Source organism: Aedes aegypti, chromosome 1 (assembly GCF_002204515.2).
Source record: "Aedes aegypti strain LVP_AGWG chromosome 1, AaegL5.0 Primary Assembly, whole genome shotgun sequence".
Classification (NCBI taxonomy): Eukaryota; Metazoa; Arthropoda; class Insecta; order Diptera; family Culicidae; genus Aedes; species Aedes aegypti.
The window spans coordinates 274,095,508-274,114,371 of record NC_035107.1 but is presented as its reverse complement, the minus strand read 5'-3'; the positions used below and the strand labels follow the sequence as shown (position 1 = coordinate 274,114,371).

Here is an 18,864-nt window from a genome sequence, read left to right as displayed (position 1 = left end):
GCAAGCTTTAGCAAAAGCTTTATAAAGCTTTTGCAAGCTTCTTGTTAAGCTCCTGATAGCTCTTGGAAATGCTTCTGAGAAAGTTTTTGAAAGCTTTTGGGCAAGCTCCTAGAGAAACTTCTGAAAGCTTCTTTAGCACCTTCTGCAAATTTCTGGAGAAGCTCCTGCAAGCTTCCGGAGAAACTTCGGAAAGCTTTTGTATGCTGCTGAGGAAGCTCCTGAAGAAGCTTCTGTAAGTTTCTAGAGAAGCTTTTGCAAGCTTCTGGAAGCTATTGAAGTGGTTTCCGAAGAAGTTTCTGCAGGCTACTAAAGAATCTTCTGCTTCCGGAGAAGCTTCGAAATGTTTCTAGAGAAGCTTGTACAAGCTTCAGGAGAAGCTTCTGCAAGCTTTTGCAGAAGTTCCTGCAAGCTTCTGTAGAAGCTTCTGATAGCTTCTGGAGAAATTTCTGCAAACATCAGTAGAAAAATCTGCAAGCTTTCGCAAACTTCTGAAGAATTTTTGAACAAGTGTTTTTAAAATTCAGCTAGATGTTCTACAGCAAAAAAAAAGGGTTGCGTAACTTCTACGTTTCTCGAGGGTCAAATAATGTGTCTATTTCAATTTTGTGATTGCTGGATTCGATGCCGGTCACAGAAATATCACCACATGTCAGAATTTTGAGTTTCATATCGCCACTGTTGTAAAAAATATTGAAGACGGGGTTGGTGGTGTCTGTTAGTCCCAAGCAGTCATTCGATTGGTTCCTTGTGTAAGTGCAGCTGATCTGGCGATACTGGAGTAGCAACTATGGGCGGCCAATCAAGCTCAAGCTCAAGCCATTGTTGTAAAAAATATTGGTTTTATTATTGTTCACATGAAGTTTTAATGTTGACTTATCATACTTTTCAGTTATACAATACATAAATCGTATAAAATAACACTTAAACTTTCTTGTAGGATATACTTCGATTTCACTGCATGTTCCGTACAAAATTGTTCGTTTTATTATACGTAGCAAAATACAATACTTTTCTCAAGCAATAACAACTATCTTTTGAACATCGAACGTATTATTAACTTTGTTAATAAGTATTCTTTAACATTAAGATCAAATATTGCGATAAATTAAGCAAATAGGTACCAACACAAGCTTATAAACTTGCATGCAAGTTACCTAAAAAGTTCAAGAATGCATTTAAACAACTAATAAATCGAAATCTAAACGTGCTATGATATTTATGAAAACGACATTGGATTCAGCAACCCTAAATTGAGATTGGAAGCATTATGTTTGTGTTTGAAATGAAAAACTGGTCCGCATTCAAATCACTGTCTTTCTCTTAACTGAATATTCCAGAACTACTCATCGTTTTTGTAGCAAGTATTTGAATATACATTTTTTTTTTAGCTTTAAGTAGTTTCGTTGTTCTACGATCGTGCTGATATTTTCAGGAATTGGTGTTCTAATGAAAATATATTTTGGTCAATATTTTTGATTTTTACGCAAGGGAAGCTCACCTTTTGCAATAGTTAGTATTTTTGTTATTTTTATATATCTGTAAATATCTGAAACATTGCAGGATGTTTTGATTAAAATAGATGAGAATTTTTTATAAATTTTAGCCTGATGGAAAAACATCGATACAATGTTAGGTAGTGTCGTACGAGAACTGGAATTTGAGTAATTTAAAAACTACTAAGTCTGCTTCAATGTTTATTGTAGAATAATTGTGGGTATATCTTTTATATTATCATGAAAATATATTATTTTGGAAAAGATAAGTGATTTATAAAAACTTTTGATCTTATTTAGGAAAATTTCATCGAAAATAAAAATCTTGTAAAAAGTCATGTTTTCAATATAAATTGAAATCATAGACAACCAGAGTAAGGTCCAATAAATTACAAATGATTGCAATATTCGGAATCTAAAAGGCAAAAGTGCAAACATCAAATTTCAAATCTTTATTATAAACTAGTGGTCCCGGCAAACTTCGTCTTGCCATCAAGTAGGCTGTTGAAAAACGTCATAGAAAATCCCGTGCAAAATGGAAGTTCCGTTCATTCCTGTTTTTTTCAATTTTCCCGTTAAATATCCTTTGCTTTTTATGTACACAAACACGTCTGAACACTTCAGGAACATAATTATGGAAGAATTTTCAAAATCCGATAGCCCATTCTCAAGCCATTTCGTGACATACAAACACCATTCCATTTTTATTTATATAGATAGATAAACTATTGTTCAAAACGTGCAAGCATCGATACTTTATAGAGACAAATAATGTTTAGATGAATCATAGGGTAGAAAACAAGAAATAGATAGTATTTTATTTCACAAATTAATAATAGTAAATTTTAAAATTTCTGGTAAATCGAATACTAAAGATATTCTTGTACATTTGAATTTAAGCATGAACAGTTAACTGAAACAAAAGGCCTAAATTGAGATCATATGTTCATTGTCATGATTCAGCCTTTCTTTTGACACGAATATAATAAACCATTTAATTCAAAATAACCTAAATACAGGGCACCAACTTAAGAGCATACACAAACTCTACCATCAATCAAAGCCAAATTATAATGACACCAATTCATGCAACACATGCTTCACACATTATCGTATAACAAGAACAACCGGAGAACGATTGCCACACGAAATGTTCTCTATAATTACGTACTGGTGTCTACTGTGGCGGTGGTGGGCGTGAACTTTCCTGTAAAGTGAAGAAGTAGAACAAGAGAAAGCACAATTTTAGCGCACATCTGTCATCGGATCCTGTCGCCAAGTTTACACAACGACGATCATGACGACGATAACGACGACGACCAGTACAGGTATGGGTGAGAGGGTGTGGAAAATCTCTGAATCAATGATGAGTTGATGTTGTTTCAAGGGTTCGTGTGTCGAGTCGATAAGGGCGACGATAGGGGCGGTTGTCAATTTGTTTGTGTTGTGTGAGAAAACTGTGCTCGGCTCGGTGAGCTTGACCCCCTCCCACTTGCGAAACGCTATTGAAGGTTGGACCCACTGGATTACAATGATGATTGCTTCCATGTGAATCATTAATTAAAACGATCTCGTTCCCATGAATAACTAATTCATCGTTCTGTTCCGTGTTCACGGTGCTCCCCTGACCGTTATTATCAGAAAAAAAATCTCCATCAAATCTTTGCTCACCAGTCGTTTTCTATAGCTAAGTAGCATGTCTGGGAAAAAATTTAAAAAAATCGTAGGGCCCGTTTTGAAGTTACGCCCTTTTGAATGTGTAAGTGCACTAATTCAATGGAAATATGAGATATTTAAACGAGTTTTCATTGGCCGTGCTTATCAGAATAAATATAATATGAAAATTTGAATCAAAGTTGGTTTATATAGTTATTTGTAACTTCTGGGAGGAGTTTTGAATGAGGAGATAAAAAAAAATTGGGGCTACGCCCTTTTGGAGGCGTAACCATTGAAAATACTTATTTTCAATAGATTAGTTTGGCATTCTTATACCTTTGAGCATATTCAAATGTTTTCAATGGCACATATATGCGCTTATATGTCGCCAAAGCATTCCACAACCAACTGATTTTCCATAGGCTCAAGTGTGTTAAGGCATTACGGAGCTAATTTCATCATGTAACCAAATTAGTTCTTGTAGCACAATATTCTGGCTAGTTTGGTGAACCCTTGTACTCACGATTCAGATTATTTTACATGCAACAAGTACCAATGTTGTATATCGAAGCGAAGATACGAGATATGCTTTCGGTTTTGGGTAGCAGTGTATGGAATAAAATTAAATTAACAACGTAGAATGCAGCGATACAAAATGAAAAAAAAAACAATACAAAGCTTAAAACATCTGTTATGAATTTGTTTAATGGAGTTCAAAATTGTAGCATTGACAGAGCTTAATTTTAAATGTTTGTCTCTGCCAGTTTGGAAAGCTTTGTGAAGCTACCAAAGATTATTTTTCATTTGTAATGAGTCATAGCAGCTTGTGAGTCTTTACTTCACAAGCACAGTCTGCGATCGAAAAACAAACAAAAGTTTACATGGAAATCTTCAGTTTGTGTAGGATTGAAACCATATTCTGGTAGGTAGACCAGCAGGTTACCAACAGGGCCACAGAATAATTTTCGATTTTCCACTAACAAAAACTGGAATTTACCTAAAATCCATGAGCAACTCTGTTTTTACCATTTTTTATATATCTTCTTAAAATTATACCCTTTAACTTTGAATTACATTACCCCGAATACCTTAAGACCATCTCCGCATGTTCCAGTTTCTAAAATGGCATTTCTTCGAATTCTATTACCACGGGACAATGTTATGCACGGTAATTATATATTCGTGATTAATACTTCGTACGTAATACTTCGTTCAGGGTGATGACACTCGGGTTAATGAAAATCGAGGTTAAGGTATAGAATCTTCTCAAGAGATTTTTGATTTTCAAGGTAGACATGTAACATAAAGCTTTGAAAGTAATATGATTTTGAATTCAATGAAACCAAATAAAAACGCATGTTTCTTACTTTTGTCAAGCACTTTTTAAATACTGAGGCTTTTTTTCACGAGTTAGCATGAGAATGGATTGATTGCTTTATACAATTCTTTCACTATTGTATTTATCCAGAATTCTTACGAGTTAGTGTAATAAAAAAGACCAAGAAACTTGAAGGAGAAATTGTAGATTTGTGAAAAATCTAAATGTAGTAATGTATGCTACTAAATATCACAAAAGTATTGACAGTGGTCTAGAGTTCTATAGTTTGGCCAATAGTACACTACTCAGCAATTGAAGTTTATGTTCTGGGGCAGTACAAAATAAGTCGGAATAGCCAAGGAGGTAGCTTCTTCTTGGCATTGCGTCCGTACTAGGACAGAGTCTGCTTCTCAGCTTAGTGTTCAATGAGCACTGCCACAGTTATTAACTGAGAGCTTTCTTTGACAAAGTTGCCATTTTCGCATTCGTATATCGTGTGGCGGGTACGATCATACTCTATGCTCGAGGAAGTCGAGGAAATTTCCATTGCAAAAAGATCCTGGACTGACCGAGAATCGAACCCAGATACCTTCAACATGGCTTTGCTTTGTAGCCGCGGGCTCTAACCACTCGGCTAAGGAAGGCCCAAGGTAGCAAGTTGAGTCATAACAATATTTTATGAAAAACAATAATGACACAAAAATGGCTCCGTAATGCCAAACAGCGCTTGAGCCTTTGAAAAAATAATCAATTGTGAAAGACTTTGGCGACATGTAAGTGCAATGTGACATTGAAAACATTTGAACATGCTTAACGGATTGCCTGCTTAAAAGAATGCCTAATTAGTCTATTGGAAATAGGTTTTTTCAATGGTTACGCTTCCAAAAGGACTTTACTCCAAATTTCGTCTATCTTCTCATTCAAAACTCCACCAAGAGGTTCAAAATAACTAAATAAACCTACTTTGATTCAAATTTCGATGGTATATTACATCTGATAATCACGGCAAATGAAAACTCGTTTAAATATCTCAAATTTCGTTTGAATAAGTGGTCTTATATAATCAAAAGGGCGTAACTTCAAAACGGGCGTTACGATTTTTTTTAAATTTTGCGCAGACATGCAGCTTAGCTATAGAAAACGACTGGTGAGCACAGATTTGATGGAGATTTTTTTCTGATAATAACGGTCAGGGGAGCACCGTGGTGTTCGCTTCAAACGACCCGCAGGTCAACTTGACATCGACACTCGTTCAAACTACCGTGGGCGGACCTGCTGATAAGGGGGGTTGTACCCCCTCCCTTTGCCCAAAGAAAATAAACTAATTTGTAATAAAGGTAAACATTTTGTTTGTTTTTTTTTCAGATTTTCTCGATAATTCATTCTTGTCTGCATTAATTATTATTCCTTATCCGAGTTGTCAGAGTCCGCGGTTACGAAGCAAAGCCATGCTAATACGAATGCGAATGCGAATGCCACACGATATATGAATGCGAAATGGCAACATTGGTAAAAAAAAAGCTCTTAGTTAATAACTGTGGAAGTGTTCATTGAACACTAAGCTGAGAACCAGGCTCTGTCCCATTGAGGACGTAGTGCCAAGTAGAAAAATAAGCCACTAATGGAAATCCTGGCTACGCCCATGCAAACTGCCGCTGACTTTGCTGCTGTGATGACATTGTTCGCAGATGTTGACACCCCCCAAGTCTTCGATTCGGAAGAGGACCACCGACCGAGAAATCGGAGCATCGTTAAACGACCGGATTCGTTTCGGTTGTCGGAAAATAAATTATAAATTCAAAAATTGATTAACCTTTCTCACTTTGTGACGATGGTCGTCGGGTCTTCGGAAGAATTTTGTAGCAACATTTTCCACTCAAGAAGAAGGCCTTCCGCCACAAAGAGGGAAGCCGTCATCGAATGAGACATCTTTTTCCTCGGCGATTTTAATTTAATGGCTCCATCTTGAAACCGAGTGTTGTCCTACGAGAGAAAATCCGAGAGTCGCAGCCAATCTCGTCGACCATATGTTGGATGTTTCGACGCAGTCTCGAATTACGACATCTTTGTTTCCGAAGCGCTAATTAATATTTCCCAGAACCGGAGCGAAACTATCTGATGACAGAACCGTTGGGCGAAGATCATCGCTAACCGTTGCCACAGTGGGGAAAAATAGACCCAAAATGGCACTTATTTCATTTCCCCAAGAACCTCTGTCTTCTTATTCTTCTTTCTAGCTTTACGTATCAACTACGATAGAGCCCACTACATAACTAAGTGTTCTTATGAGCACTTCTACAGTTATTACCCGGGAGCTTTCTTTGCCAATTGACCATTTTTGCATGCATGTACATGGTACCTTGATGATACTAAAGAGCTCCATGTTCGTCGATCTTCGATGATATAAACTACCCGTCATAAATACGGACTCACTAAAATAAGTATTGCAACACTCTGCTGAATATTGAATCACCCTGAAAAGTTTAGCATCACCTCAAAACAGGTAAATTCACATTGCTATATTTCGAGATCCTTACGACTTGCAAAGAAGCGATCTTCAGCAAAGTTGTTCAGAGAATCAAGGACATCCGGAAGACAAACAGTTTGGTACGAAATTTTGCCGCTATGTGGCGCACACTAGCGGCCAAATCTCGAACCAAACTGTTTGCCTTCCGGATGTCCTTGACCTTCTGGATAACTTTGCCGAAGACTCGAACTTTTTATCTCTTGTGGATCACAAGCTAGAACTAGTTTAAAATGCGCTATTTTAAAAACTCACAAGCGCCACCTAGTGGCAAAGTCGCGAACTAAACTATTTGCTTTCCCGATATCTTTGATCCCCTGAACAACTTTGCTGAAGATCGCTTCTTTGTAAGTCGTAAGGATCTCGATATAAAGCAATGTGAATTTACCTGTTTTAAGGTGATGCTAAACTTTTCAGGGTGATTCAATATTCAGCAGAGTGTTGCAATACTTATTTTAGTGAGTCCGTATTGATGAGTTGCAGTTGCACCGGACGTTTAGGGTAGCCAAGTCCTCTTCCACATCGTAAAGCCAGCGTCTTCCTGCTTCTACTAGACAAGCATGGGAAACACTTACTCAGCAATTGCGTTTCCCTCACTCGCTTCCACGCAAAGCCGGGAGCGAGAAATCCTTTTCTCTAATCATACCGAACGTTTCCAGTGCCCATTCTGCTTCTTCGGCAAGTAGGGGAACTGGGGGTAAAATGAACACCCTAAGCGATTTTCATGTTTTCTTGCTTATGAAGCTGTCAATTTTTTTTTTCAATAGCTCAGAATTGAAGAAGGATTCTTATGCAATGTTACAAGTTGAAATATTGTGACGGAAATAGAATTTTATCATCATTATTATAATTTTGAAAATTTCTTTCCACAGAGTCAATGTTCCAAACATGTGGGTAAAATGAACATGTAACGGGGGTAATATGAACATATGCTTGAGGGTAAGATGAACATACAATTGGGGTAATATGAACACCACTTGAATTGAGCGGGTTGCGGCACGATTCTTGGCACGTGGTACATGATCAATGCATATCTCAAGACATTCCGGAATCGATGGAACGTTTAGCTGCGACCATTTGGATGGCTGTCGATGTCCGTCTTTGTATTTATTACCCTCATCTCAAGTGGTTCATTTTACCCCCAAGGAATCAACATATTCAAATTATTTGTTCTAAGAATTTAGAAGATACAAATATATTCAATTTCCATCCACTTATCATAAATACCTTAAAGATACGATGTGCTACGCAGTTCAATAGATTTTTTATGATTTTAGTCACAAAATCCTTAAATTCCACGAGTGGAAATTTACATCATATGAGAAAACGGAGAGGCGTACTTTGTTTTTGTTTACTTTTCCAGCTTTTGACAGTTCTAGATCGCGCTAGAGTTGTCGAAATAGTTTCTTAGTCTAATGATTAAGGATGGTACTATGTTTTGCATAGATTTATAGCATAATTACCATAAAACACGAACCTGTTCATTTTATACCCCTGTTCATTTTATCTACAGTTCCCCTACTAATTGAAACAAAGAACGGCAACCGATTGAGTCGCTACCGATTCTGAAAGCCGAAAGCATCCGAATTCTATACCAAATGATTGTTTACATTCCGATTCTGTTCAAGTGGCATTCGTGTTTGAGTGCTGATGATCGTTCACTGACTGGTAATCCACACCACGGAACGATTCAGTGAGCGGATTCAGTCAGTTCAATCCATTCGGCGGATGCTAGGGTAAACAGGTATAATACGCCTCCCCCCCTAAGGAAAAACTGCTCTATCGCAGTGGCAAATGCATAACTTCTATACTTTTTGGTGTTACAGCGTTATTTACTTAATTGGTCATGCTCTGCATACAACTTTTTCTGGTCAGGTAGCTTCTTAAAAGAGTACAAGCCGTTTTCTCTAAACGGTCCAGATCTTGATGTTTCAAAACAAACCAGTCAATATACCCCTTCCATAGAAAAACTTCCCCAGCATTGTAGAAATGTTTCCAAGGAGAATTCCACCACTTGCTAAGCTTAAAAGGATCCATTAGCAGTCGTTTTCCGGTAAAAGTTTATGTAATAAGTGCAATAGTAAAGGATGGGCTTCCTTCGTAACGAGGCTTGCTTATCGGACCCAAAATTTTACACCAAGAAGCTGAGGTTCGATAGTTTTGGTATTTCTATTGATTGTTAGTGCTTCTCAAAGATCTATTATGCACAACGTAATTTGTTCGCGGATATTTAAGATATGTTCTTCTTCTTTCTGGCGTTACGTCCCCACTGGGACAGAGCCTGCTTCTCAGCTTAGTGTTCTTATGAGCACTTCCACAGTTTTTAACTGAGAGCTTACTATGCCAATGACCATTTTTGCATGCGTATATCGTGTGGCAGGTACGAAGATACTTTATGCCCTGGGAAGTCGAGAAAATTTCCAACCCGAAAAGATCCTCGACCGGTGGGATTCGAACCCACGACCCTCAGCATGGTCTTGCTGAATAGCTGCGCGTTTACCGCTACGGCTATCTGGGCCATGTAATCATATTTAATTGTTAAAGAAGCCTCAATCCCTTTAAAATGAAGTGGGCGCATTATCCCGATTTACCCTAAATACACTCCAACTTTTTTTACGACTGTTTGTTATACGACTGGATTATTTAACGACTGAAATTCAGATTAACGACCGTTCTTAGAAAAAATTGTAAATAATTGGTAAATTGATAGCTAAAACGCCGAGGGCATGCCGGAGACGCCATCTTCCGAAGTAGTCAGGATACTGAGATATCTGAAAACAAAACTTCTATGCACACTAGCGCCACCTGGTGGTAAAATCTCAAATCTTTTAGTCAGCCCTAGGATTACTGAATAACTTCACCGATTACAAGTTTTTAAGTGGTCAGAACCCTGAGATATCCGCAAAATAAAAGTTCCATGCAAACTAGCGCCACCTGGTGGAAAAATCTTGAATCTCTTGACTAAGATAATAATAGCCCTTGAGCTAATGAACAACTTTGCTGAAGACGCCATCTTTCCAAGTCGTCAAGATCCTGAGATATCCGATAAACAAACATTTCATGCAAACTACCACTAACTAGTGGCGGAATTCCGTAGCTCAATGACCACCGCATGTCATTAACTATTGAACTACTCTTCTCAAGACACAAACATTTCATATCATCAGGATCTAGAGATACCATTAGCTCCAAAGGTTACATTTTCACCTCTCAAGGTTCATATAGGGAAGTTCTAAAAAGCGCCCCAACTGGCCGAGTTCTCAAAAGGGTAATCTTCTACCGCTAAAGGTAGATCGTACTGAGTACTGAAATTTCACCGAAGACAGTATTGTACTATCTATCTATACTGTATAAGAGGTAGTCAACAACACCTGGGGATTTTTTTTTATTTCCGTACGGGTTTGGGCCGAAAGGTCTCAGATTTTCATAAAACTTTTTCCACAGGCAGGGCTCACTAATATATGAATAAAAAAATTGAGAAAAATTCAGGGTCGCCTATTTTCCCGGAAAACTCAGTTGGATTTTTTTTGTTTTCCTCTGACACTACTTACTTTGAAAAATCATAACTCAAGAACGAAGCATCGTAGAAACAAAGTTTTTTATGAAAATGAAAGCAAATTTTCTCAGGAATAAAAAAAAAATAACTGGAAACAGTTTTTCACAAAATTTTCCAACGTTGAAATAATTTGTAAAGAAAAGCCGGAAAAACTATGTTCCAATTAGTGGAAAACGTTCAAAAATATATTTTTGAGAAGGTAATTTTCTTTGAAAACCCATATTTCAATCGAAGCATCGGAAAAACCAAGATTTTTTATCAAAGCAATTGCAAAATTTCTAAAACATCTGAAAAAAAAGATATGGGATTGGTTTTAATGAAGTATAAGTCTGAACGGATGTTTTTTTTCATGAAAAATTACACCGCTAAGAAAAACAGAAAAAAACTGTTTCTGCCTCAATTTTTCATTACACTGAAAAGGGATTCTTTCTTTTCTATGGAACAAATAAGATTATTATTATTTTTTTTCTTAATCTTATTTATTCCATTATTCAGTATATAACTTACATTTTTATTTTCATACTATCTATTTTTTCAACCGGGAAGATTGTCTTTGGTTGTTAACACCAGAAGATTTTCGTTTCTTTGTATTATTAAGAACAAAGCATGCTGTATTTTCTTGGTTTTCATCTGAGAATTCACTAGCAAAAATGCATTGTTCGTCTTTTGGTATGAATGAATGATATTTTTTTTGTTCCAGGAATTGGAACAAGGTTAGAAAATCTTTCCTGAAGAAATTTTTCAGCCTCTGAATAGTCATTTTCAGTTGCATAGATAAAATCCCAATCTTTTTTAAATTGGTCTTTCACCTTTTGCGACACAGCCCAGTCGAAAAATTGTTTGGCGTTATTAATTTCTGTTGACTTTCTAGTACTAGCATCTCTAGCCATTCGCTTAATGTCAAATTTCAAAAATGTATGCAACCATGAAAATGATTTTAAAATTAAAGCAGAATGGCACTTTTTTCAAACCTCACATGGAAAAGGTCCTTGTGATGGTATCGGTGGCAACATTAAGCGAATGACTAGAGATGCTAGTATTAGAAAGTCAGCAGAAATTACTAACGCCAAACAATTTTTCGACTGGGCTGTATCGCAAAAGGTGAAAGACCAATTTAAAAAAAGATTGGTAATTTATCTATGCAACTGAAAATGACTATTCAGAGGCTGAAAAATTTCTTCAGGAAAATTTTTCTAACCTTCTTCCAATTCCTGCAACAAAAAAATATCATTCGTTTATACCAAAAGACGAACAAAATTGGCCATAACTAAAAAACGAAAAAAGAAATACAAATCAAAAATTTCAGCGATTAAAGCTTATGAAAATATCTTCTCAAAAATATTTTTTTGAAAATTTTCCACGAGTTGGAGCATAGTTTTTCCGGCTTTTCTTTACGAATTTTCTCAACGATGGAAAACTTTTTCCAGTTAATATTTTTTTTATTCCTGTGAAAATGTTCTTTCATTTTCATAATAAAAACGTTGTTTCTACGTTCTTGAGTTATGATTTTTCAAAGTATGTAGTGTCAGAGGAAAACAAAAAAAATCCAACTGAGTTTTCCGGGAAAATAAGCGACCCTGAATTTTTCTCATATTTTTTTTATTCATATATTGATGAGCCCTGCCTGTGGAAAAAAGTTTCATGAAAATCTGAGACCCTTCGGCGCACTTTGTACGGAAATAAAAAAATCCCCATAAGATACTTCAATTTCATTTTTGTTTTTACTTATCTACATTATTTCTGAATCCTCCTGAACTTACTTGACATATTTTTCAGTCATGCAAACGGTTAATTTTCGAAATGAAAACTAGGCTGTCAAAGATTAAGTACCAAACATCACTCCAATAACAATAATAATAGACAAACAACGAAAAAGTTCTCAAACAATTTTTGAGGATTTTTTACAGATTTCTTAGCAATACAAACTTCTCAAAAATATCATGAATTATCAAGAAGGATCTTGGTAGGATTCTGACGGAATCTTAAAACCAATTTTTACAGAATACTGCGAAGGACTTATGCAAAATCGAGGACTTATTCCTAAGAAAACCCTCGAAAAGAATTCTAAATAATACAAGATGAGATTCTGACCAACTCCATGTATAATATTCTTAGAACGATTTTTATAAGATTCTGGGAAAATTTCACTAACTCATATTTATTCCTAGCGTTTAATGCATAACTTTTGATAGAATCCGGAGCTAAATTTTGACGAAATATTTAGAATAATTCTCATAGTGTTTGACAAAACTATCAGAGCAAAAGTTAACTATTTTTAATCGCTCCAAGAGAAATTTTTATCACCTTCGTATGATACTACCAACTATTTTGAAATGTTGGTAATAAAAAAAAAATTGCTTGCAATACAATATTGTATCTGAGGTTTGGTTCAGATATTAGCAACACAATTCGGCCATTGTGAATTCCAATATTTCCTTCTTCTTCTTCCTGGCATTACACCTCACTGGGATTGAGCCTGCTTCTCAGTTTCAATATGAGATACATAGTTTGATTTTCCTTAATAACTATTCGAACAACAGCCAAATTCCTTTGATCAATTTCCGACTGTATGCTTAAAATTCTATTCTTTCTTTGTAAATTCTTGAGTTTATACTTTCCTTAATTATTTTCCAGCAGATGTAGCTGGCAACACTGCTTGAAATATATGTATCGGTAGGCTGTATGGCATGCAACACTAACTTGAGCTTTGGTCATCATTCGATATCGTTTACTATTGAATTTAATGGTTTTTCATAGTAACACCCCATAAAATGGGGTCATTTGCTGACAATCGAGTAATGTTGCCAATTACATGACTGGTAGCGGTGGACAGTAAATTAATAGTGACAATAAACTTAAAAAACATTAAAATAGTGACCAAAAAGTGTATAAAAAGTGACATTTTTTTAAAACAAGTATTCAGAAACAAAAATGTGGACCTTATTATCAGGAATAAGTATTACCAAATCAATATATTATATAAAACATGAACTAAAATTTACTTAAGTTATATGGGTTTTATCTTGACAGTAATTTATTGTAACGTATAAAAATCATATCACCGAATTACAATAGATAGAAACATCATCAAGCGACCTATCTCTTTTAGGACGAACATTTCTACCATACACGCTGCCATATGTCCAGCAAAGTGAGATCGCCCAACCGTCATGAAAGGGTTAACAAAATTTCCTAAATGAATTACGGGTCGAATAGAAGCTAAGTATAAGCTACAACTTTAAATCTTGGTTTCCACTCATGGGAGAAGAGCTCCCAAAAGTTTAAAATTAAACAGTTCGACAAAAAAAGTCGATATGAATGCACAGAGACCGGACACCCCGGGCTTGAAAGTATAAAAATAAACAAAAATAATTGCGTTTTCAGAATGTTCGTGTCTGCCCCAGGTCATTTTTAAAATATACTTGAACTTTTTGCATTTTTTATTTAAAAATCTAATCTAATCAATAAACCGACACAGTGTTTTATATTCAGGACAGGGGAATTCATGTGCCATATAATGTTTTCAACTTTAAATACAATATGAAGAATTGTAATAAGATTTGCAGGGAGCCCTCCCCCCTTTTTTGTACCCTCCCCATTTTGAAAGTATCACAAATGATGGAATATTTGATATACAGGGGGTTGTCAAAATAACTGGGACAGGCAAAAATTGGGTCAACTTTGGAATGCTGTAACTTTGACAAAAATTGACCGATTTCAATTCTTTAAGAAGTAATGGACGGGTCAACTAATCTAGTTTTGAGGTGCATCCACGGAGATGAACTATGACCACCGGATACCGGTGATAATCTTATGTCTTATGCAGTAAAATTATGACGTGTTTTTAGCAAAGGTCTCGGCTAAAAAATCAAAATTTTACTACACATGAAGATAGAAGATCTAATTCTGAAGCGATTGGTGCGCCAAGTATTAATATTGGTCCAGAAAAAACCAATATATGGCCATTTCCCCGGAATCGGTGCCGGTAGTGGATCCGAATTGGGATCAAACAATTTATTCACTCAAAATATGTCGCGCAATATTGTTTTCTCCCTAGCTTATCATAAAATACCCTATTATAAGTTCAAAATGAGTCTTGTACAGATTTGGCCACTCATGGCGCCGCCCAGTGCCCCGGGGGAACCTTGCATAGGGGACATTTTGATTTTGACACCAAAGCATATCATGCGACGGCTCATTCTTCATGTCTTGTCGTAAATAGGGCAACTGTAGACTCAAAATGGATAGTTGACTACAGTGACTACTTCCGGGACCACCGGATGTTCCAGAGGGAACCTGTAATTAGGGACAATTGATATTGAACTCCAATACATATCGTGCGACAGTTCATTTTTCATGTCTCGTGCTAAATAGGGCTATTGTAGACCTTAAGTGGATATTTGACTACAGTGGCCACTTTTGTGACCACCGGATATCCCTTAGTTGGCCCGTCCATTACTTCTTAAAGAATTGAAATCGGTCAATTATTGTCAAAGTTACAGCATTCCAAAGTTGGCCCAATTTTTGCCTGTCCCAGTTATTTTGACAACCCCCTGTATATCAAATATTCCATCATTTGCGATACTTTAAAAATGGGGAGGGTACAAAAAAGGGGGGAGGGCTCCCTGCAAATCTTATTACAACTCTTCATATTGTATTTAAAGTTGAAAACATTATATGGCACATGAATTCCCCTGTCCTGAATATAAAACACTGTGTCGGTTTATTGATTAGATTAGATTTTTAAATAAAAAATGCAAAAAGTTCAAGTATATTTTAAAAATGACCTGGGGCAGACACGAACATTCTGAAAACGCCATTATTTTTGTTTATTTTTATACTTTCAAGCCCGGGGTGTCCGGTCTCTGTGCATTCATATCGACTTTTTTTGTCGAACAGTGTTATTAACTATGAAGAAAGAAATTCGTGAACGAACGTATAACAAAATTATATGTCATTACTGGCAAACTTGAAGCTTTTTTAATGTACCATAAATTGTAGAAAAAATGATTTACATATTTTAAGAGAAATTACAATAGGAGTTTGAGGGTAAATTTACGATTATAATTCGGGAAAACTTTTTGGCAGTGTCTTCAACAAAATACTGTGGAAATCCTTAAAGAACCTGGAATTAAGAAGAAGAAGAGGGAGACATCCCAGTGACAATTTATGTGAAATTAAGCCATTGTTTTCCCAAGGTAGCTCTGAAACGTTTGTTTTATTTTCGAAGAACTCAAGAAAATCTAAATTTTGTTAACATTATGCCAAAGTAATTTGGAAATGCACGCAAATATCTGGAAATCATTCAGGACTCATTCAGGAAGTACCTAAATTTTAAAGCAATCAAATCACTAAGACTTAAAATAAGCACTTATTCTTAATTGATTTAGAATTCTTATAATACCGCTCTTCGAAGAACCATCTATTTGGAACAGGATTCTCAATCACGAATGAATTTGTTGAAATTTCCAGTACAATTACTGAATACATTCAATATCTGTGCAATTTTCTTGGGGACTTTTAAGTTTAATTATTGCACAAATTTCTAGCAAATTCAATAAATAATTGTTAGTTGACATTTTAAAACTTCCTTTCTTGAAACAATTTTATTGAGATTCTATGAAATGTAAATCAGAGATATCTTCTGCTTATTTGTCGTTGTTCGCTCCAGAAACTTAGCAAGTCTGTCAGGAATTATTTTCTGCCAAACCCCTTTCACGTAAATTCAGCTGACATTGAAATTTCGCCAAAACTATCATCACAAATTTCCGAATCACATTTTTCCGAAAATACGCAAAGAATTCTATCGTTTCTTGACAGTTTGATATTTAAAGCTACAAAAAACAGTAAAATATTACTGTTTTGCTTTTTAATTTATGAGACTGTTCTCGATTATCATTGCTCTATTATCAGATCATGAAAATAATGAATTTAGTGAACATTTTTCTTAGTGACTTATTGTTGCAGGTCGGAATTAGTGGCCAAGTCACTAAAATTTGACTCGTTAGCAGATTTACAATAAGAGTCATAGATAAATGATAATAACCATCTTGAAAAGTTCTCGAACCATGCTTGGATAATGCCAAATATCTTTGATCTGTATTTTGACATCTAGTCGTAGCGTTTTTTCAAAAATATTCTTATAGTTTTAATTTCTTTTTACAACCCCTCTAAACTATCGTTAGTAGAGATCAGCATGTACAATAAAGCAGATCTATCACAGCCATGAATTAACTAATAAAAAAATTCGTGTTTGCCCTGAATGTTTTTTGAGCTGTTTTTCTGCAAAAAAATTGAATCTTATAAATATCTTGAATGAGCATATACAAGTTGCAAGAGCATCGATTTTTTTTGGTATTCTGAACAAGAATATCGTATTAGATTCAAATCATTACTTTTGTCACTTTTTCAATGCAAATTTCTCCACTGTGCACTTTGGCGTTGAATCGTAGGGACCGATGAGAGCCAGTGCGGGAGCAATAATACAAAAATAAAAAGTCTGTCCAAACCAAACGCTTGAATTGTGTGTCGCGTCACCATCGTGTTGAGCCACAGTGCTCTCTCTCATTTGGTTGGTGACGCATCGGCGGCATTATTAAATGATATTCTTTTTCGCTTCTGTCCGCCGCCCGAGCAAATCATGTAAGAATGAAACCCATTTCCATAAATCATCATTTTGCGGGTTTTTGGGTGGTTCGGCATTTTGACAGTCCCGAGTACAGAATAATAATCAATTGAAAACTAATTTTCATGTTGTGATATTTTATTTTGTTCAACTTAACAATCAATCATTTGTATGTAAATAAACAGGATAACCAAAAAAAAGGATAGCAAAATTTTCAAAGGTCATTTTGAACAGGATGGTCAATAGAGTGATGCAAATTTTAAATGTTTGCTCCCCTATGCTTAAACGATTTTAATTATAGGAAATAGCATCCTCCCAAAGTTTGAGGCGATTCGGAAGAAATTTGGCTGTGCACACGCCATTTGAAGATTGTATGGAGATTACTATGGAAAACGCCAATCTTTTGTGTTCAGCTCTCTATCTCTTCGTCATAATATTTTATGGAAAAGTGAACAAATTCTTCTTATGTGAAATCCTCCTAGCTACAACTTTGCCGAAGACCACTTTTTGATTGGACGTCAGGATAAATTGTTATTCATCATCATAAAGTTGGTTTGCATAAAGCATGCCTCACCAACTGTTCGGCAGGCGACAGTGGTGCTCCTGGCGGGAAGAATAGATCAAAGTAATCCAGGCTACTATGTTCTACAGCAAAAAGCAGTGTTGCTCTGAATGTAATTGAATGATCATCTCAGCATGATTTAGACTTTGTTATCAATAATAACAAATTATCCTTACGTCCCATCGAAATGTGATCTTCAGCAAAGTTGTAGCTGGGAAGTTTTCACATGAGATGCGTGTGTTTACTTTTCCATAGATTATTATGACGAGCAGTTAGAGGACTGAACAGAAAAGGGTTGCCTTTCCAATAGTAATTTCCATATGGTCGGCGTTAAGTCAGAGTGGACCAAGTCACATTTTTCAAATTTTGAGAAAAATGGGTTTAAAGTTTAACGCTTTGTAATTTTTGAACTCGTTTGAAGTTAGGTTCAATATTTCTACACCTCTTTGTAGTACTTCCAAACAATATAATGTGAAGTGATAAACATGAAAAATCATAAATAAAACCTCTGATAGAACGAGTTTTTGATGGAATATGTGTACTTGGTCCACTCTGACTGAACTAAAGACCACCGTTCGGTGAGTTGGTTCACACTGACTGAACAATTTCTAGGAAAATAACAATCATTCAATGCTTGCATGGTCAAACTGGGTACATATCTCTAAGAAAACCAGATTATCAAGACCCTTCGACACCAGTATTGTAAATTCTTCTATATTCCATTGGTCAATACCAAGATCAGTGGCATCACGATAGCTTGAAAATTAAGGTTTTGCAGGGTCAGGGCATTGAAGACCAGAAATATTCAAATATGTGTTCAGTCAGAGTGGACCAAGTGAAAATCTTGAGTACCGCCCAAAATATACTAGTCCAACAAGCGTGTTCTAGCACACTCCATACATACACCACAGAACTACCATAAGCTTCTATCGGACTCTGGAATTGACTCAAAAAATGCAGTAATCAATCAGTTTATTGCTTTTCAACACTTGGTCCGCTCTGTCTGCACAGAAATTGTTGCAATTTCTGACCACCCATCCAAATATGGTAAATAGTCAAAAATGAAAATGAAATGCATCGAATTAAGTAATATTCATAAATTTCTATTGATGGATAAGTAAAAGAATCAT

The 18,864-nt window shown here is 35.8% G+C and overlaps 1 protein-coding gene across 1 annotated transcript in view; it reads right to left on the bottom strand.

Annotated features, from left to right (window-relative positions):
- The window catches only part of LOC5565349 (synaptogenesis protein syg-2), a 284,790-nt gene extending 282,041 nt beyond the window's left edge, over positions 1-2,749 (bottom strand). Inside the window, exon 1 of the mRNA XM_021838630.1 lies at positions 2,665-2,749. Coding sequence (XP_021694322.1) covers positions 2,665-2,749 — 85 coding nt within the window. The remainder of the gene's footprint in view (positions 1-2,664) is intronic.
- Between the last annotated feature and the right edge of the window lie 16,115 nt (positions 2,750-18,864).